Source organism: Pseudochaenichthys georgianus, chromosome 13 (assembly GCF_902827115.2).
Source record: "Pseudochaenichthys georgianus chromosome 13, fPseGeo1.2, whole genome shotgun sequence".
Taxonomy (NCBI): domain Eukaryota; kingdom Metazoa; phylum Chordata; class Actinopteri; order Perciformes; family Channichthyidae; genus Pseudochaenichthys; species Pseudochaenichthys georgianus.
The window spans coordinates 37,567,364-37,587,825 of record NC_047515.1 but is presented as its reverse complement, the minus strand read 5'-3'; the positions used below and the strand labels follow the sequence as shown (position 1 = coordinate 37,587,825).

Below are 20,462 nucleotides of genomic sequence, written 5' to 3'. Positions count from 1 at the left end.
AGAGGAAATTAATGGATTACATTTTTTTAAGATAACCCTCCAAACCCTGTTCAATGCACATCTTGTCTTTCTGCAGTGAGACATCCATAATAATAATAATAATTCCTTACATTTATTATAGCGCTTTTACAATGACTCAAAGCGCTTTACATATACACACATTACACATATATCATACATGCAATGGTCAGAAACTGTGGACAATACCCACAGGAGCAAGTTCAGGTGAAGTGTCTTGCCCAAGGACACACCGGCATAAGTGTCACATTAAGTGTTCCTGTGGTCTGGAGCTCTTATCAGCTGCACCATGACCACTCAAGAGAGAAAGTGAGATATTCACTCTCTCCCATCATGCTCAGTCTCTGCTTTCTGTCTCCATATGTCCCATTCGGTCTGACTTTATCTCTTCAGTCTGCTCTTACAGTAGTTATCTCCTGCAGCTCCTGTCAAACTCTAATTCCCAATCGTTGCTCTGCAGCTGCATTACCTCCGGGCATGAATAATGGAGAGCTTTTCCGTTGGTCCCACACTCATACGTTATGTTCCAAACCCCGGGGTCTATCTTTCAAGAAGTATTTACTGATTTCTCTTTGGCAGTGTGGATCTAGTCCTAGAGAAATCTTCAGGGAATCTCTTGTTTGTGACTTATTCATCTTATTTATTCATGACATCAGTTACAGTGATTGGCCCAGTTTTAGGGAAACTACCAACTTTACCAGCTTTTAGTCCTAATTGTAGTTTAGTATGGATTACAGTGTGCTGCAGTGAGGACTTATTTCTGTCGGCTCCCTCGACAAAAAGCCAATGGGATTTTTCCATTGGATTTCAGTATATTGTAGAAAATAATCTATGGTGCTCATTTCCACAGCTTTGTGATTTTTGAAGCATGAATGATATCGCTTTAAAGGTCACATGTCATGCTTTTCCGGTTATTGCCCGTCCCCTTGTGTGTTATGAAGGTTTTTATGCATGTAAACGGTCTGCAGAGTCAAAACCCTCAAAGTACACCATGTAGGGAGTAAAACTCTAAAACAGAAAATACCTCCCCAAAATGCCTCGTTGGAGATACGTCACTGTCCATTTGATTCTTCCGGGTACATCATGATGTCATGTCGTCCCCGGAACGAAATGGACCAATCCGTGGAGCCGTTATGTTACGTCCGCGGAGCCGTTACGTTAAGCCCCCGCTGATTGGTCCAAATTGACCAATCCACGGACTTCCTCACACACTCAGTGCAGGCAGCTCTGCTGATTTCTCCTCCCTGGCTGCAGGCTGATAACAGACAGTTGGGATCGCGGCGAAATTCTCTCTGCAGACCCATTCTCACAGCGTTCATCAACCTTTTTCTTCTCAATACCAAGCCACACTTATTGTGTTTACTTCGGCTGTGACTTTGTGTGTGCTCAGGGTGAGTTTGGCTGTGTTTCGCTGTGTATCGCTAAACAAGAAAATCACACCTCCACGGAGCTCAGTGCGATTCACAACATCCTGACCAATCGGAGCACACTGGGCTCACAGGGAGGGGGGGGGAGAGCTGCAACGAGCCGTTTAGTGGAGAGAGTGAATACACATACTTTACAGAGATGCTGTATGAGAAACCAATGTGAGTTTGGAAAATTGCACAGTATAAATCTATTCTAGTATACCTCAACAATGGAATTATGATCAGTGGAAATGGCCATGACATGGGACCTTTAAGTAAAAATGTAACGTTAGGCTATAAAGTAACAACATCACGGTCACATGACTTCACGTCACCACCGCTAAGCTTGAGTTAACAACAGACCTTATAACTACAAACACTTTCACATCTGTAAATCAAGCTAACTAGTGTTCCCTTTCTCTCTACATAGTTAGCCAGCTTACATGAGACCATATATCAAGCTAACTAGTGTTCCCTTTCTCTCTACATAGTTAGCCAGCTTACATGAGACCATCTATCAAGCTAACTAGTGTTCCCTTTCTCTCTACATAGTTAGCCAGCTTACATGAGACCATATATCAAGCTAACTAGTGTTCCCTTTCTCTCTACATAGTTAGCCAGCTTACATGAGACCATCTATCAAGCTAACTAGTGTTCCCTTTCTCTCTACATAGTTAGCCAGCTTACATGAGACCATCTATCAAGCTAACTAGTGTTCCCTTTCTCTCTACATAGTTAGCCAGCTTACATGAGACCATATATCAAGCTAACTAGTCTTCCCTTTCTCTCTACATAGTTAGCCAGCTTACATGAGACCATCTATCAAGCTAACTAGTGTTCCCTTTCTCTCTACATAGTTAGCCAGCTTACATGAGACCATCTATCAAGCTAACTAGTGTTCCCTTTCTCTCTACATAGTTAGCCAGCTTACATGAGACCATATATCAAGCTAACTAGTGTTCCCTTTCTCTCAACATAGTTAGCCAGCTTACATGAGACCATCTATCAAGCTAACTAGTGTTCCCTTTCTCTCTACATAGTTAGCCAGCTTACATGAGACCATATATCAAGCTAACTAGTGTTCCCTTTCTCTCTACATAGTTAGCCAGCTTACATGAGACCATCTATCAAGCTAACTAGTGTTCCCTTTCTCTCTACATAGTTAGCCAGCTTACATGAGACCATCTATCAAGCTAACTAGTGTTCCCTTTCTCTCTACATAGTTAGCCAGCTTACATGAGACCATCTATCAAGCTAACTAGTGTTCCCTTTCTCTCTACATAGTTAGCCAGCTTACATGAGACCATCTATCAAGCTAACTAGTGTTCCCTTTCTCTCTACATAGTTAGCCAGCTTACATGAGACCATCTATCAAGCTAACTAGTGTTCCCTTTCTCTCTACATAGTTAGCCAGCTTACATGAGACCATCTATCAAGCTAACTAGTGTTCCCTTTCTCTCTACATAGTTAGCCAGCTTACATGAGACCATCTATCAAGCTAACTCGTGTTCCCTTTCTCTCTACATAGTTAGCCAGCTTACATGAGTCAAGCTAACTAGCGAACGTTATCTATCTAGAAAGCCATCCTCATATAGGTGGCTCTTTAAATTATAATGTAACACACTATGGTTAGAATTGCAGTGCAGACCTGTTTCTACCGTTCAGGCCGTGAGAGTAGTTATACAAACATTGTTGACATGTTTTTTTATAAGCTGACCAGGTATACTGTAATACAGCCAGAAGCTCCTCAGAGCTCCAGACTTCCCTTTTGATGAAGCTGCCAAATGACTTATTAATGAAAAACTCTTTCCAACCGAGTTTGAACTTCTCCATTCCTTCTTCCTCCCCCTTACTAATAAGGATATGCATAAATACAGACTGAAAGAAAGATATGAAGCAGTCATGTGGAGAAAACAGGAATGCAGTGCTCTTTTCTCTCCCTTTCACTCTGTTCTTTTCTGAAGTATGTGAGTGTGTGTGTGTATGTGTGTGTGAGCAGGTGCACATTACACAGGATAGGGCCGACCGAGCAGAGAGAGAGAGAGAGAGAGAGAGAGAGAGAGAGAGAGAAAGGGGGAGACGGGGAAGGAGGTCTGTCTTATAGGTCATACAAAAGAGCCAGTGTTTCCTCTCTCAGAGCGCTGAGTGAAGACAGCGCTGGAGGAGAGAGGCCCTTCGGTCACATTGTCCTCACATAGCGCCAGACCCTCTCAACCCTCACCCCCTGCACACACCCCCCTGTCAACCCCTCACCCAGTGGCCCACTACCCGCAGCTCTCCTGCAACATGTTGGTGTCTGCTAGAGTTTTACATACAATCAAATGTAAGGATATTGCCAACAAAAGACGACTACCTACTGCTAGCTATCATAGCGTGTGCATGCATTTGTTCGTGCATTCGTGTGTGTGTGTGAGAGAGAGAGAGTGTGTGTGTGTGTGTGTGTGTGTGTGTGTGTGTGTGTGTGTGTGTGTGTGTGTGTGTGTGTGTGTGTGTGTGTGTGTGTGTGTGTGTGTGTGTGTGTGTGTGTGTGTGTGTGTGTGTGTGTGTGTGTGTGTGTGTGCGTAAAGACTGCATTCCTGAGCTTGCTGAGCCGTAGCTGGGTGATTAATAGTAACTAGCTTATTGTTTAAGAACTGAAATTCCTCAGTTTCGTTTTTTTCTTCTGGTTTCACACACACACACACACACACACACACACACACACACACACACACACACACACACACACACACACACACACACACACACACACACACACACCCAGATAGTGGCAGCTTGTTTCCACCTGTACATGCTTAACAGTTAACTGAACAGCACATTTGAGTTGCGTTATTATTACTGTGTGTGTGTGTGTGTGTGTGTGTGTGTGTGTGTGTGTGTGTGTGTGTGTGTGTGTGTGTGTGTGTGTGTGTGTGTGGTGTGTGTGTGTGTGTGTGTGTGTGTGTGTGTGTGTGTGTGTGTGTGTGTTGTGTGTGTGTGTGTGTGTGTGTGTGTGTGTGTGTGTGTGTGTGTGGGTGTGTGTGTGTGAGGCTTTTAATGAGGCATTCAGGTAGAATAATGGAAGCTCAGTGTGTGTGTTATCTGCAGGTTGCACTGGGAATTCAGGACACAGAAACCTTATCCACCTCTGGCTTTCTTCTCCCTCTGACTATCCTTCCTCCTCTCCTCCTGGTGTCTGTTTTCCTGCGTGTTTTTTTCTGTTGTCTTTCTCTGATCCTCTCCATCTGTCCTCTCTGTCCCTTCATCTTTCTGGATTTCGATGTTCCTACTCCAAGCTTGTGATGACATGTAACGGCATTATGCAATCGGGATACAAAATAAAGGTGGCTGTATTCCCTCTCAGTTACATAACAAATAAGAATACTGTTACATTTCAGAAAATTGTGGATTACTAGCAGGATTACAATGTTGGTAAAAAACTAAGAAGAACATATCGTGTTTGCTGGAAAGGGATCAAATGTATTTCTTCATTGTAAGCTGTGCTGTTCTGTAGTATAATACTTTAAGTGTGAATCTTTACGCCTACTGCCTGAATCTGCTTAACCAAAGGCAGGTTGTCCTATAACTAAGATCTCTGAGCAGAGGACACATGTTTGATCCTAATTGTCTTGGTTTCTGCTTTTCTAAGGTCACATTGTTCTGTTGTCTTTCATATTACACGTTGTGACAAACATTACTTATATTGGACAAATATCAATCCTGTATTCAACAGAGATAGTGGAGGTTATGAAGGATTGATGGCTTCTGGACACATAGACGTTTTTATTTAGTTTGGTAAACCGTAGAAGATGCTAGTGGAGTCTGGAAGTGATGAAAGCATGGACGAGTGTTTCCATGCACTGACTGTTACATTACATGTTACTTGTTAGACGCTTTTACCCAAAGCTACTTACATCTACTCAATACTGTCGGCAATCCCCACTGGAGCAATTTGGGGTGAAGTGTCTTGCAGGGACACAACGACATGCTGACTGGTGGGAATTGAACCAGTGCTCCCCTGATCCGAAGGTCAATGATAGGTTTATGATTGTTTTGTAGTTTTGGTCCCGGCAGCCTGGCTCGGACCAATACGAATTCCTGATGTGGCTTTCTGGCAAAGGGCTGCTCTCCCATCAGCGTGTTGGCAGGGCAGACGACGTCTCCAGAGGGCTCCGCTTTGTTTCCTTTGGCTCGTCTCAGCGTGACTTTTAGAGGAAGGTGACAGAACTAGATGACGTCCAGGGTTGGGAGGGATACTTAAAAAATGTAATCCGTTATGAATAATAGTTACCTTTAAAACTAATGTAATCTGTTGCTCCCCAAGCTTGGTGCCGTCTGATTGTAGTGAAAAGTTGGAGCAGCAAACAGACAATGACACAGATACATACACTGAGGCTGCGGCCCCACGAGGACGAATTCGGTCGTTTGCGTTACTGTTTAGTGTCATATAGACCGTTCGGCCACACGAGGACGACCGAATACGGCATTAAACGACTGAGGAAACGACAACGGGTCCCAAGGTGGATAGAAACGCCACTCTCTGGGGGGTCAAACAGCTCCGTGTGTGCGCCCTATACGGACATTTTCAGATCACTGATAGTGATTGCGCAATAGCCCCGCCTCTCCCCACCTCTTCTGCTCACCTCCGCTTACCCCGCGCCATTGCTGAAGTGTTTCGCCACCAACAACAACAACAATGGCGGATCGCAGAGTTGCTATCGTGCTCCGGACGCTATTGACCATGCTACAGTTGTTTGTGCAACATCTACAGCAATAATGATGAGGCAATAGCCCCGCCTCTCCCCACCTCTGCTGCTCACCCCCACGTCAAAGTAAACTGCACCCTGAATTCAGATTATTTATCTTTCTCTCGCGAGTGAAGTCTAATCTGACAGGACGGAGACACGCAGCTCTGCTCACCTGCAGCTCCTCCCTCTGCAGCAAAACACACACTTCAAGTCAGATCATCACCCTTAGCTATTTTAATTACCTCTCAAACTCCCTAAACTAGTTATAAATATGTTTATTTTTATAGTCGGCTGGGTCACTGATTACTGGATGAGCTGCTGCATGAGACAGACACTGGCGCTGTCCGAAGAGAGGGAGGAAAAAGAGAGGCTCCGTGTATTTTATCATTATATTATATAGAGTCGTTATTCATTTGTTTTAAAGCTCAATAAATAACAAAGAAGACCTTTGACCGGCACTTTTATAATTTTGTCCGGAAGATTTCAACTTTAATACACGCTGACTGGCGAAAAACTCTGCCCGGTTCCCTCGGCCCCCACCGCGGAGAATAAACAGAAGGGCAACCATGACAACCTTCTTCTTCGCTGCTTTTGTGGAGGAAGTTACAGCGCCACCTACAGGCTCCTGCATATGTACTGCAGCTTCTCCAGCGGTTGGAGCTAAACGGAGCGGTCTCGTGTGGGCAGACACTATCCGGATAATTATTGCATGTGGACGGAAGCCGTTTGCGATTGCGTTTGCGTTAATCCTATGCGTTTAGCCGTTTTCGTCCTCGTGGGGCCGCAGCCTTAGACACTCATCCTCTGAAAGCAGGGAGCAGACACAGTGGGTGTCTGTTTTGAATAATGTGTCCTACTTGCAAAGTTTTTCTTTAAAGTGTCATGAACATAAAGCAGCACACACAGCAGTGTGTTTTTAGTGTTTTATGGAACGGAGGACAGATGTTAAGAAACCATCAGGGGTTCCCAACCTTTTGTCTCAAGAGCCCCCCCAAATGACTCCTGTTGGAAGTTGCGCCCCCCCCCCAACACACACACACACGCACGCACGCACGCACACACACACACACACACACACACAATGGGGGGAAACAGCGGTAATTCAAGTTTAAAAGTCTCAAAATGCTACAACTCCTGTCACAAACTGGATGAATGTGAAGTATGTTGTTAAAGGAGGATGAAAGCGTAATTAAGGAGCACTATTGGAGTGACTTTGATGGCTATTGGACTCAGGATTCATTCATTTGGATTCCCGCTGTATGAAGAAATGAAAGGACGGCGGAAGTGGAACCAATTCACAAAGGGATTAAACCGTTTAAAACACATGCTCAAAGTAAGCCGGATTTTGCCGATGTGTTTATGTGGATTCAAAAGTTGTAAATAATCTACAAAATGGAGGAGACCGATCTGATCGGAGCAACTGTGACGAATAATCCAACCGAAACCGGCATGGACAATGACTGTTTTAAAAATGCACTTATCCAGACAAGCCTGGTTTGGACACTTTACGGGCAGAAGAAACATTTCTATTAAAGACATTTTTTTAAATTTCTGCCTTTTTACTAACTTGAATTTTTGTTAAAATTAATTAATCAATTTTGAAAAATATTTTATTGTAATTTAGAGACAAGGCTTTTAGCGACAATCATGTATTGCGTTACAATATATGTATAAAAAGAAAAAGTGGCCCCCAGGTTGTGAACCCCTGATGATACTCACTTTTAGACGGGTTTGGGAGGGTTATTTAAGAGGACATATTGTGGCATGACATGTTAACATACTTCATCTTTCAAACAGGTCTTTATTACACAGAAGCCAGTCCCAGAACCCAATCTGCTCTGATTGGTTAGCTGCCCGGCTCTGTTGGGATTAGTCGACCGCTTAAAGATGTCCCGCCCGTCAACCAATCACGTACAATGTGTTGGAGCGCTAGCCAATAGAAGCACGAGTGTTACGTAGTTATATCACAATGTTCTGGAAGTAAACAAAGGAGTCCAATTGAGTCGTTTCAGGCAGGGGGGGGGGGACTTTAGGATGTTAGCCTTTGTAAACCATTTACATAACACCTGTACAACCCAAACTACAGGGAAGCGAAAACCCTAAAAAACATAGCAGGGCCTCTTCAAAGATGTAATCCGTTACAGTTACTAGTTACATTACATTACACGTCACTTGTTAGACACTTTAATCCAAAGCGATTTACATACTCAGTACTGTGGGCAATCTCCACAGGAGCAATTTGGGGTGAAGTGTCTCAGGGACACAACGACATGCTGACTGCAGTGGGGTTTGAACCTGTTCATGATCCGAACACCAACGCACAACCCACTGCGCCACACACCTCTTGTCGTTCCCTGATAACGTACTCTCTTTTAATGTAATCCGCTAGTCCCCAAGCCTCTGTATGGGTTCTTATGTGTGTGTTAAACACGCCGCAAAGCCTTCCTGGTGTTTAATGTTTAATTGAGGCTGACGGAATCAGTGATAATAGTTAACATAGCGCCTTTAAATTCCCTCAGCTCTGACTTCATTCATACCAGAGAACTGTTTATTCTCAATGAACCATCCTGTATTTATAAATTCTAATATTGCATCAGAATGAATACTAGAAAAACATATTAGGAATAAAACAAATGACACATTATTTGAATAGATGGTGAACATTTAACATGCTTAATGGACTTTAATTTGAAGTCACCACACTGTAAAATATGCTCTCCAAAACTGCACAGTTAAAGCAGACACCTCTGTGACTGGAAACTGTGTGTGTGTGTGTGTGTGTGTGTGTGTGTGTGTGTGTGTGTGTGTGTGTGTGTGTGTGTGTGTGTGTGTGTGTGTGTGTGTGTGTGTGTGTGTGTGTGTGTGTGTGTGTGTGTGTGTGTGTGTGTGTGTGTGTGTGTGTGTGTGTGTGTGTGTGTGTGGTATGTATGATTTTGAAGCAGATATGTCACACATTAGCAAGGAGTCATCCATTACCTGTTACTCAAATATTAACTTACAGAGGGAAACAGGAAGATAGAAAAATGGGGGAGGGATAGATGAGGGACAGTGATAGGAGTAGGAGTTCTTTTTAAGATACTTCAAACATTGTTGTTCAATTTCATTTTCACATGAAGCCTGTCTGACAGCATAGTTACCTTGGCCGAGGAAGTTATGTTATTGTTGTTATAAAAATAAACCCAGACCCAGAAGTCAAAATGAACATCCCAGCATTCTTTTTTTTTATTACACTGCTTAGTTGAATACTATTCTGATTGGTCAATTTGGACATTGGCTATTTGTCGCTATCAGACATGGGACTATGTGCAGTCATATCAATCCGCAGAAAGAAGTCCGGTCAATTTAAAGTCAGCTGTGAAGAAACATTAGTCTCCACTTTTTGTACATGTATTCTTATATTTGTGGAGAGCACAACAGCAGAAGAAGACGGACAGGAAGTTAACAATAACAGGGACACGGTATGGCAGTGTTTAAAGACTGGTTAATGTAAAATAAAATGTGAACAGACTTGGACAGTTATAGAAATTCTCGATTACGTTGCTGTCACTGCAGTTCCAGCCGTTGGTACACACTTTTATATTCGGAAGCAATACTATCATTTAATATCGATAATGTGAGTCAAGTGGTTGGTCCTGCTCACCCTGACGATGTTCTTGTTTCATTCAAGCATTAACCCTTCCTAATGTAACCTACCTCTCCCTCTTTTTACTCCAGGACTCTGTTGTAGAAACGCTGCCTCCTCCAGAAAATCCCTCATCTCCATGGTAACGGGCCTCGGGCAGACCCAGAAAAACATCGGGCCAAACTCGTCCATTCCTCTCCAACCTACCTGAAACTGGACCATACTGAAGAGGATATCAAAAAATAAATCATCATTCTTGAAGTATTAATGATGACCTATCACTTCTTGGAGTTATTTTACAATTTGAGTACATTCACCGAAGCCAGAATAACTAAAATGGTGAAAAATGTAATATTTTAGACTATATACGTTATGTAAAATGCAGAGGAATTTTTATACTCTCTAAATGTTAGCCCGGAGGAACGTTTAAAAGATTGCTGTCCTTGAGCAATATGTCAGGGATGTATCAATGCACCATTAAGGGCTCTTAAACTGGACACCAGTCCCAAACTGGTCTGAAAGGAGTCCCCAAAACCGGACCAGGATGCACCAGCTGTTCAGCCGGGTGCTGGGGCAGCGGGATCTGTCCAGGGCGGGGGATCTATTTTCTCTGGAGGACTCAGAGATCGAGGCCTGTCTGTCTCAGGCTCTGGACCAGATCAAGGCCATCTCGTGCTCACAGGTCAGAAACCAACACATCGACAGGAAGTAACCAAGATATTTAGGGTCATAAATGTGTCCTCTGCTCAGAGATTTTATGTATAGGAAAACATGCCTTTCATTCAGCATATTCAGGCAGTGGCCTAAACACCAACATAAGCACATACTACAGTTTTAAAAAAGAGGAAATGAAAACTCTGAGCTGTTTAATACACACAGTTAAACTCACACACACAATGTTATGAACACACAGGTTCACCTACTGAAATAAAAACAGAACAAATGAACCAAAGAAAGTGAAAACATGAATCCGATTCAGGCAGTAGGCGTATAGATTCACACGTAAAGTATTATCCTACAGAACAGTACAATTTACAAAGAAGAAATTAGTTATCCTTTTACAACAAACACAATATTCCCTTTCAATTTTGTTTTACTAACATTGTTATCATGCTAGTAATCCACAAGTTTTAGAAATGTAATACTAATCTGATGTGTTTTATGTACCGGTAACTGTAAGGGGATACAGTCACCTAATCCCGTTACATGTAAACTGTCTCTATCCAGGATGAATTGATCTAAGATATCAAAGGGCATGTTCTAGTTTGATTAATTATTCATGCTCTTATCCATAACTCATCACTGTATCCTTAATTCATTGTGCCCTCTCACCGTCTGCCGGCTCACAGGACTATCTGACCAATGACAACGACCAGGCGGTGGTGGAGATCTGCATCACGCGCATCACCACGGCGATACGGGAGACGGGCTCCATCGAGCGGCACAGCGAGGCGCTGGTGGGGCTGTGGGAGTCGTGTCTGGAGCACAACCTCACCCCGCAGGGAGAAAACACAGAGGACACCCCGCACGCCAAGATAGCCTCTGACATCACCAGCTGTATCCTGCAGGTACTCACACACACACACACACACATTCACGCACACACATATTCACTCACACCCACGCACACACATTCACTCACACGCAAACACATGCACACACATGCACATACATACACACACACATACATTCACACACACACACACGCGCACACATGCACATACACACACATACATTCACACACACACACACACACACACACACACACACACACACACACACACACACACACACACACACACACACACACACACACACACACACACACACACACATTGAGGCACACACCCGTACACTCAACATTGTTTTCTCAATATCAAATAAAAATGTAATCACTTTTCATACGCAGGTAAAACAAAGTGCTTCACAAACCATAAACTAATATTAAAACAATACTCTCACCTCCCTTGCCACACAGCTGCGTGATTAATTAAAACACTTAAAACCAACTGAATACAAATAAATAAAAGAGGAACTCCCTTTGGAGGGAGCTTGGGGATTTTAGCATTTGCAGACCATTTACATGCACACAAATCTATAACACAGACTACAGGAAAGACAAAACCCCAAAAGGAATAATAAGACCGCTTTAAGAGCAAATCAACTTTAAATAAGTCTTTTAAAATCTAAAGCATTCCTTAGTTTCCCATCAGGCCTAGCAGCTGAAAGGCTTAAAAGCAGACCGACTTTCTCTCTGTTCCGTTGGGGAATGTTCTTAATACCATCATAATGAGACCGAGAGGCACGTACAGCGGCTCTGATGTCTTAACTGTCACTCTCTTTCCTCTGGATTTCATTCTTTTCTGTCTTACTTATTCACCGTCTCTTTCCCCCCCGTCTACCTTTATTTGATCTCCTCTGTTCTATCTGTCATCTTGCCATGTTGAATCTGTTCATGCACAAACACTCTCCTTACCCCTTCTCTGAAACCCCCACTGAGACAGAGGTGGATAGAAGTTCTCTCTTTAGTAACAATTGTGATTGTAAAACTCCTTCATTGAAAATCCTACTGAAGTAAAAGTACAAAAGTATTGGCATCAAGATATACTAGGTACCAAAAGTAAAGTTGTATGGTTAGATTTAAATAAGTGTGATGATGAAAATAACATGATGTAGATCAGGGGTGGGGAACCTTTTTCTTCTCAAGGGCCATTTCAATGTTTTCAACATCCTCCGAGGGCCGTACAAATGATTAACCTCTGCTTAAAAATACTAAAATCACAGCCCACTCATTTCACCTTTCTTTCATGCTGTGCAAAGAAAAAGCAACCTCTTAATCCAGATATCTTGCCATGACTCACGCATGCATGCACGTGCACGGTTGTGGCATGACCACCCACACAGAAAGATATGGACACAAGATGTGTGCAAATGTATTTAGACTCCTATCCATGTGAACATGATTTAAGTCGGGGGGACCTAACCTCCTCTAGGGGGGTCAGGGAAGATTATTTTTTAAATGTTGAAGTTAAAAGCATCAATCTGGTGCACTTTGAGAGCAACATTAGTAGATCTATGGATACATCTCTCAACACCCAGATGAAACAGAACTGTAAACAGATTTTCTTTTTCTTTATGGATATTTTACAAATCACTCCCCTTTCAAACTGTATTCTTGTTTATTAATAACAACTTTTTTTTACTGTCATATAGTATTTTATACCTGTTTAATTTATTCTCTTATTTTTTGATAATTATAATGATCATATAAAGATGTGCCTTTACCTCACTGGTTGTAGAAAAAGCTTCTTATATTCGTTAGCATAGCTAGCTAACCAGATGCTAATAACAATAAAGTTATTGACTGTATGATCAGAATGACAGATGAACAGATCGACACTGGGCTTACAACTAAGACACAGCCACGCAAAAACTGCAGCATGTGTACGGCTCCTTATTGGTACTGCAATTTTTGGAAGTGCCGGAGCGGAGCTGCGTTCTGGTGCTCCCCGTCAGAACTACACCCCCATAGACATATAAAGAGTAGACGCCGCATCGACCGCTGCTGCCTATTGGCGCTGACGAGCCGTGGGGCCGCCATCTTGGACCGGTCACCCGCTCCACTCAGTGTAATCTGTCTGGCAGGCGCAATGAAGTGTCAGCGCATTTTATCAATCATAACTCGCTGAATACAAAACTGATTTTCACGGGGGGGGGTTTTCTGCAAACGTCATATATGTAGGCATGATACCGGACACATGATTCGGCGTATTTTAATATTCATAGTAGGCTTAACAGCAATAGAATATTCTGGTATTTGATAGCCTATGTTATGTATGATAGGTATTTTGCAAAAGACACACGATATATAATATATACACACACACACATAAAAAAACACTAATGGTCTATATATGATAGAGAAGCATATTGTGTAGGCCTATACTCAGCTATTTTAATAAGTTGAAAAATGAAGAAACAATAATACATTATACATAGACAGAAGTTATATATCAGTAAAAATGAATATCTATGTCATAAAAAATGAAAATGTACTTCTACATCTATATAAAAAATGTAAATGTTCAAGTTAAACACAAGAACATGACACCACCCCGCCCAAACCATATTTACACAAAGTTGCTCATGACACCCGAATGCCCCGTGCATGCGGCTCCTCCAAAGCATGACTGAGAACCTCTTTCTCATATCTTTGTCTTTGAGAAACCATCAAAATAAAAACGGGAGATTTGAGAGTCAACACAAAAACATTTTAAGAAGGAGGTCAAGCTTATTTTCTTCCTTCTTCTTCCTAGATAGATTAGATTAGATTTTAGATTTAGATTAGGACCCTTTGTGTTTCAGGTGACAAAGACCTCGTCAGGTAATATGCAATGGGAGCCTTCCAATGTCCGTGTAGGCCAACCACCATGAACACAAGAGCCTCAGTAGCAGCATCGGTCTCATTGTTTCCATCACCCATGTCTACAAAAGCAGACATTGACTGGTTATGTGGATTATATTGCACATGTTTTCTGATGGCCATGTCATCCAACATGAGTGAAACACATCCATATTTAGCCTGGTCGTCCTGGCATCTTCTCTCCAGCATATCCAGCATCATCTTGTTCAGGCCAGGCTTGCCATCCACCGAACACAGCCACCTGTAAAAAAATTGAGAAGTAGCTATTTAACGTACTTGCAACCGTAATTTCCAAAAATGAAATTGAACAACATTAAGACTACCTTTTTGTTGTAGTCTCTCTGAGGTATTTGTATGCCTTTGGACCATGTAGATGGAGTGTGAGGGCACATTCTCTGTGGTCCTTGGAGTACTCATGGCCCTGCTTTGCCTTCAAGTCTATTTGAAGATCTGAAATTGTATGAGAAAAAATTAATAAGTCCCCTTCATATAATAACAAAGGAGTTTAATAAAGAGTGTAAGAGTAAGATGTACATGAATCTCAAAGTGCTACTTTCATCTTCCCTGAGTAGAAATCAACACACACACACACACACACACACACACACACACACACACACACACACACAACACACACACACACACACACACACACACACACCACACACACACACACACACACACACACACACACACACACACACACACACACACACACACACACACACACACACACACACACACACACACACACACACACACACACACACACACACACACACACACACACACACACACACACACACACACACACACACACACACACACACACACACGTTATTGAGAATAGAATATTTACATTTATGAATGCTAATAACCGTATGATGATACACCTACTCTTTGGAGGTGAACCGGGAAGCTGAAGATGGAGGGAATAACACCATCTCTGAGTCGGACAATCTGTCCTGTCCTGTCAAACTCGTCCTGCTTACAATGCTCACTGCAAATCACGGATGACTCGCTTGCAGTGAACCCTTCCCTCCTCAAAGCAACTTCCCACTTCTTTCTCATATCTTTGTCTTTGGGAAACCTTCAAAATAAAAACGGGAGATTTGAGAGTCAACACAAAAACATTTTAAGAAGGAGGTCAAGCTTATTTTCTTCCTTCTTCTTCCTAGATAGATTAGATTAGATTTTACTGTATTCATCCCACAACGGGGACATTCACTTGTTACAGCAGCGATTTATAAAGTCTCAGTTGGCCATGAACATAATGTTTGCTGGCTACGATTTCGCTGGCGGACATCAATACAGTACAATAATATTCTATTTACAAAATACAACCAATTATAATGTTGAATCTTACTTGTGAAAAGTAATCCCCCGACCCCTGTTCGCAATCGTCCGCCGATTTGCACAGCAATATGCTGCACAGTGCTCTGGCATCTTGAAACCTCTGCTGTCTATGGGTAGAATGTCTGTAGGATGACCGGTCCAAGATGGCGGCCGTATTTCTTGCGCCCCAGCAGCCAATGCGGCGTCTACTCTTTATATGTCTATGTACACCCCTGTCAGACATATACCACGTGATGACACGTTAGGCTTGTGTTGTGTTCAAGGACCCTGACCTTGGCCAGGAAAAACAGGTACTCACTTGTTTAATTATTTTGCGATCTAGATTTCATTAATTTTTTTCTTTTTTGCGTGTGTTTATAAATTACCTCGAGGGCCACACCAAATGGTCTCGCGGGCCGTATACGGCCCGGAGGCCGGAGGTTCCCCACCCCTGATGTAGATTCATTTGATGAATACATAACGCTTTTCAAATCAAATCAAGTTTTATTTATATAGCACATTTATAAACGATTTGTGGTCGAGCCAAAGTGCTGTACATATAATAAAAATAGCCTACAGTAGAGACACTTTACAGCAAATACAACAGCACAGATTGTTCAGAATATCAGTATGAGAAAAATGACACCCTCTGTCCTCAGACCCTCTGTCCTTAGACCCTCACATAGTACAAGGAAAGACTTCCGGAGAAAACCCACAGTTTTAAGGGAACAAAAATGGGAGAAACCTCAGGGAGAGCGACAGAGGAGGGATCCCTCTCCCAGGACGGACAGACGTGCAATAGATGCCGTGTGTAAATCGAAGAGATAATACATTTTACAGCATATAGACCGAATGTTAGGAAATGCATGTGTCTGTAATAAGAAGATGAATCTACGAGGATGTCAGCTACAATCCTGTGGAAGCCATCAGGGAAGCAGCATGACGAGACCCAAGGCAGGACCGCAGAGACAGGTTCAGCCACGACCCGAAGTCCACGACTTAATCCAGAACTCAGGATAGAGGATCCAAGACACAGGACTACAGCAAGAGGATCAGCCTCGACTCCAGATCCCGGCGTAGATATAGACACAAAACAAGAACAACTTTGGCTGGGTTAATCGGAACAAGAGAATACACAGACAGACAGACTGACGAACAAGCACTCCCTTAGAATAGGTTGAGGGCAAAGGGAAGCAAGTAAGAGAGTAAGAAACATAGGTGGACAGGCACACTCAGGGAACAAGGTCCCCACTGGAGCCTTAGTTGGAAATTGATGAGAGATAGGGAGGTACGCTGTGTCTACGAATCGTAACACTCCCCGGCCTGTCTAAGCCACTCTGCAAACCGTTTCCCTCTAATAAAACCTCGAGAGGTTAGAGAGGGAAAAGGTCTTGGATAAAAGTTATTCTTGATAAGAGAAGCCTAGAAGGCCAGAGAGAAAAAGTGAGTTTTAAGTGTTGATTTAAAAAAAAAAAAACAGGGTCTGGGCTTTTGTGGATACATTGTCTGCACTGCCATCTAGTGTTGAAATAGACAAAGAAAATGAGGCTGCACACTTTTCCAAAACATCAACAGCAGCTTGATTGACGTTTTCTGTAACTGTCCAAGTCTGTTCACATTTTCTTTTCCATGAACCAGTCTTTAAACACTGCCAGAGCCCATAGTGTGGTCCTGTTAGTGTTTACTCCCTGTCTTTCTTCTTCTACTGTTCCCTTTAGTGTTTACTTACTGTCTGTCTTCTTCTTGTGCTTTCTCTCACGTCCAACGCTCTGTCTTTTAATATATTACTTTCTCTCCCTTGATCGTCCTTAGCAACGGTCATTATTTAGCTTAGCAGCGGTTTGTTATCGAGTATTAACAACCTCTGAAATGTCCAAATTGACCAATCAGAATTGAGTATTCAAATATGTGTGTAATGAAATGTATATAATGACTGCTGAGGAGCGTAGAAGTGATTTGACTGAATTTTGAAATAATAAACAATAATAGCCTACAATGTAAGGCTCAGCAGTATCTTTCAGTTTCACTGTCACACACACAAGGGTCACACAGACTTGTATATCAGTGTGTCCTGTTGAGGGTGCTAGTGCACTTCAAATCCTTTTCTTTCTTCCTTCTGGAACTGTTCGCTTTTTTGTGGTATGGGATGGTACTTTTTAAAAGTATTTCCTGTTGTCTGTGTTGTTTGAAACAGGTGCCTTTTAACTGCAAATCAAATCTACCTACGGGTACAAATAAATACCCTGAAGGTATTTAATAAAAGCCCCTGTATCTGGATATATGACAAAGGCTGTCTCCTCTTCCTCCTCTCTTGTTTCCTCTCCTCAGAACTACAGCTGTCCCTCCGTCATGGTGCTGGCCGTCCCGGTGGCGGTGCGTTTCCTGCAGAGAGGGAACCGGGAGCTGAGCAGGAACATGTCCAGCTATCTGTCGCTAGCAGCCATCGCCAAGGCTGACCTGCTGGCTGAACACACCGAGGCCATAACGCTCAGTGTGCTGGGAGGTAGGACGCTACTTTTATATTGTGATATTTAGAAGAGGTAACTGATCACATTTATTCACATTGTAACAGATTACACTTTTAAAGTAACCCTCCAAACCCTGGATACCGGTCGGTATTGAGTTTAACTTCCTGTCTTTACAATTGCAAAAGGTGAACTGTGCTGACCTCTTGCTCATTAGTGAGGTGTAGGCGTCTGAAGGGCAGTAGTTTGCAATCCTTGATGGAGATTTGTTTACCCCTTTAGGCCTGTACACACACACACACACACACACACACACACACACACACACACACACACACACACACACACACACACACACACACACACACACACACACACACACACACACACACACACACACAGAGCATCAGAGTGAGCTCGCTGCCCACCCTGGTGATGCCTCCAGCTCTCACATGAAACAGCTTAGCTCTCTGCCTTAGAGTCTGTTTTTATGACTGAAGTGAAGCCAAGGCTTGAGCTTAGAGCGGGAGATAGTTGAAGAGCCACTTTACACCTTTCGTTCAGAAAACCGTGGCTGAAAATAGAGACACAAGGTGGTCGCTGCAAAATAAACGGCAGCTGTTTCTGATTAGAGACTGAAAAGCATTTTGGGCTACAATGTTTTAAAACAAATGCCTGTCGTATGTATTAAAATACATTTTCTTTAACTGCTGCCAAAGGTTGATTCTAAAGAAAGAATTAACACATAATAGACAAATGGATAGATAGCTAAGTAGCTGGCTTTTGCTAGCATGTTAAATACATAGCTAACGTTCACTAGCTAGCTAGACAGACAGACAGACAGATAGATACACAGACACAAAGTAACTAGGTGGCTAGGTAGCTAATTTATCTAGCTTGTTAAGTAGATGGATGGATAGATAGATAGATAGATACTTTATCAGGCCTTACACATGAGTTAAAAATACAGAACATTTGAATAAAATAGACTTCACGATACCTACATTTTTTTGGGGTGAAAATATTGTTTCATGTTTCATCTAACTGTGGTACATTTCACATTTTTTACTTACTTTACATATCTGACGCTCAGGGGAGAGACAGTCACAATATTTGTTTCCGAGCTTTGACCCTGAGATTTCTTTCCAAAAGATGTATGACCTCTCGTTATAATATCACACTTTGGGACTCTCGTGTACACCAACATGAAGTGAACTCTGGCCTTGTTTTTGAAAGCTTAGAAAGAGTGATAAATGGAAAAAAAGAGAAGTACGGGGTGAAAGGAAGAGGAACTATGAGAGGGATAGAAAGCTTTATGCAAATAAACACTAAAGCTTCTAGTGGCTAGAATCCAGGGTTGATGAACTGATGGTGGGCCTGATAGGTAGAGCAGCAATCTAACAAACACACAGGGTTTGGAGGGGTAAAGCAAATTCAGGCAGTAGGCGTATAGATAAACGTGTTTTATTACATGTAGTCCATTATGTGCATCATCATGTGCAACTATATGAACCAAACAAGGACCTTAACCTCTTAAGCCCTGAGCCTGTTTTTCAGGTTTCAGGCTCGAAAATGCCACTAACACAACAAAGACTATATCTTCACTTCTAAAAGGGGTACATTAATAATCTTTTCTCTCAAAGCAAGGTTACATCTGTGAGTTGGATGTAGAAGTGTCAGAATCAATATAGATGTTTTTATTTTAAAGTAAATGCAGATGGAACACAGTAAAAACATGTAAATTCTAATGTCCGCCTAAAAAAAACAAAACATTACTTGAATGATGGGCTAGTAGACTAAAAGCTTTAGGAATCCAAACTATAACATATAATAAGTACCCTGTATCAAGATTGATGCAAAACAAGTGAAATTTGACCTTTTTAGAGAGATTTAGAAAAATAAAGTCCAAGCGGACTCACCTCTCGGTAATTTGGGAACCATCAGTTCCATTTGAACTTTTTCACTGTAAAAATCATTTTATTACTTTGAATTATCACTATAGGTATTCATTCCATCCAACTACAACTGTTGTGAAAAATAATAAAAATAAAACATAGGCCTACTCTGTTATCCTCTTACAGTGAGCCTCTGAATTAGCCCCGAGCGGAAAATGCTAACCTATTACTGCACCGAAAATCACTCCTAGCTCCCTTATTACTTATCCTAGCTGCACATCCAACACATTGTTTATGATCGTAAACACACAGAATCTAACGGTGCCCACCTCAACACTGAAAGATACAAACTTGCGACGTTATCAACAAAAACGTACATCAAAACAAGTGGCGCTAGCGCTAATGCGCTAGGCTAACATGGCTCACCTTCCTCTTTGTCTGGTCTAAACTGGTCTTCAATGACATTAAAACGATAAAAACGATGATGTAGTTAATCCATAGGTTAATATCCAATGTGGCTGTGTCCCCTTTGAAATGTTCTGATAATCTATAAGCAATAAAACTGCAATTC

At 42.2% G+C, this 20,462-nt stretch overlaps 1 protein-coding gene across 1 annotated transcript in view; it reads left to right on the top strand.

The window, feature by feature from the left end:
- Nucleotides 1-20,462, top strand: part of veph1 (ventricular zone expressed PH domain-containing 1) — a 108,193-nt gene that overhangs the window by 7,246 nt on the left and 80,485 nt on the right. Inside the window, exons 3-5 of the mRNA XM_034097449.2 lie at nucleotides 9,866-10,455; nucleotides 11,123-11,341; nucleotides 17,860-18,034. Of these exons, the coding sequence (XP_033953340.1) occupies nucleotides 10,318-10,455; nucleotides 11,123-11,341; nucleotides 17,860-18,034 (532 nt within the window). The 5' untranslated portion in view covers nucleotides 9,866-10,317. The remainder of the gene's footprint in view (nucleotides 1-9,865; nucleotides 10,456-11,122; nucleotides 11,342-17,859; nucleotides 18,035-20,462) is intronic.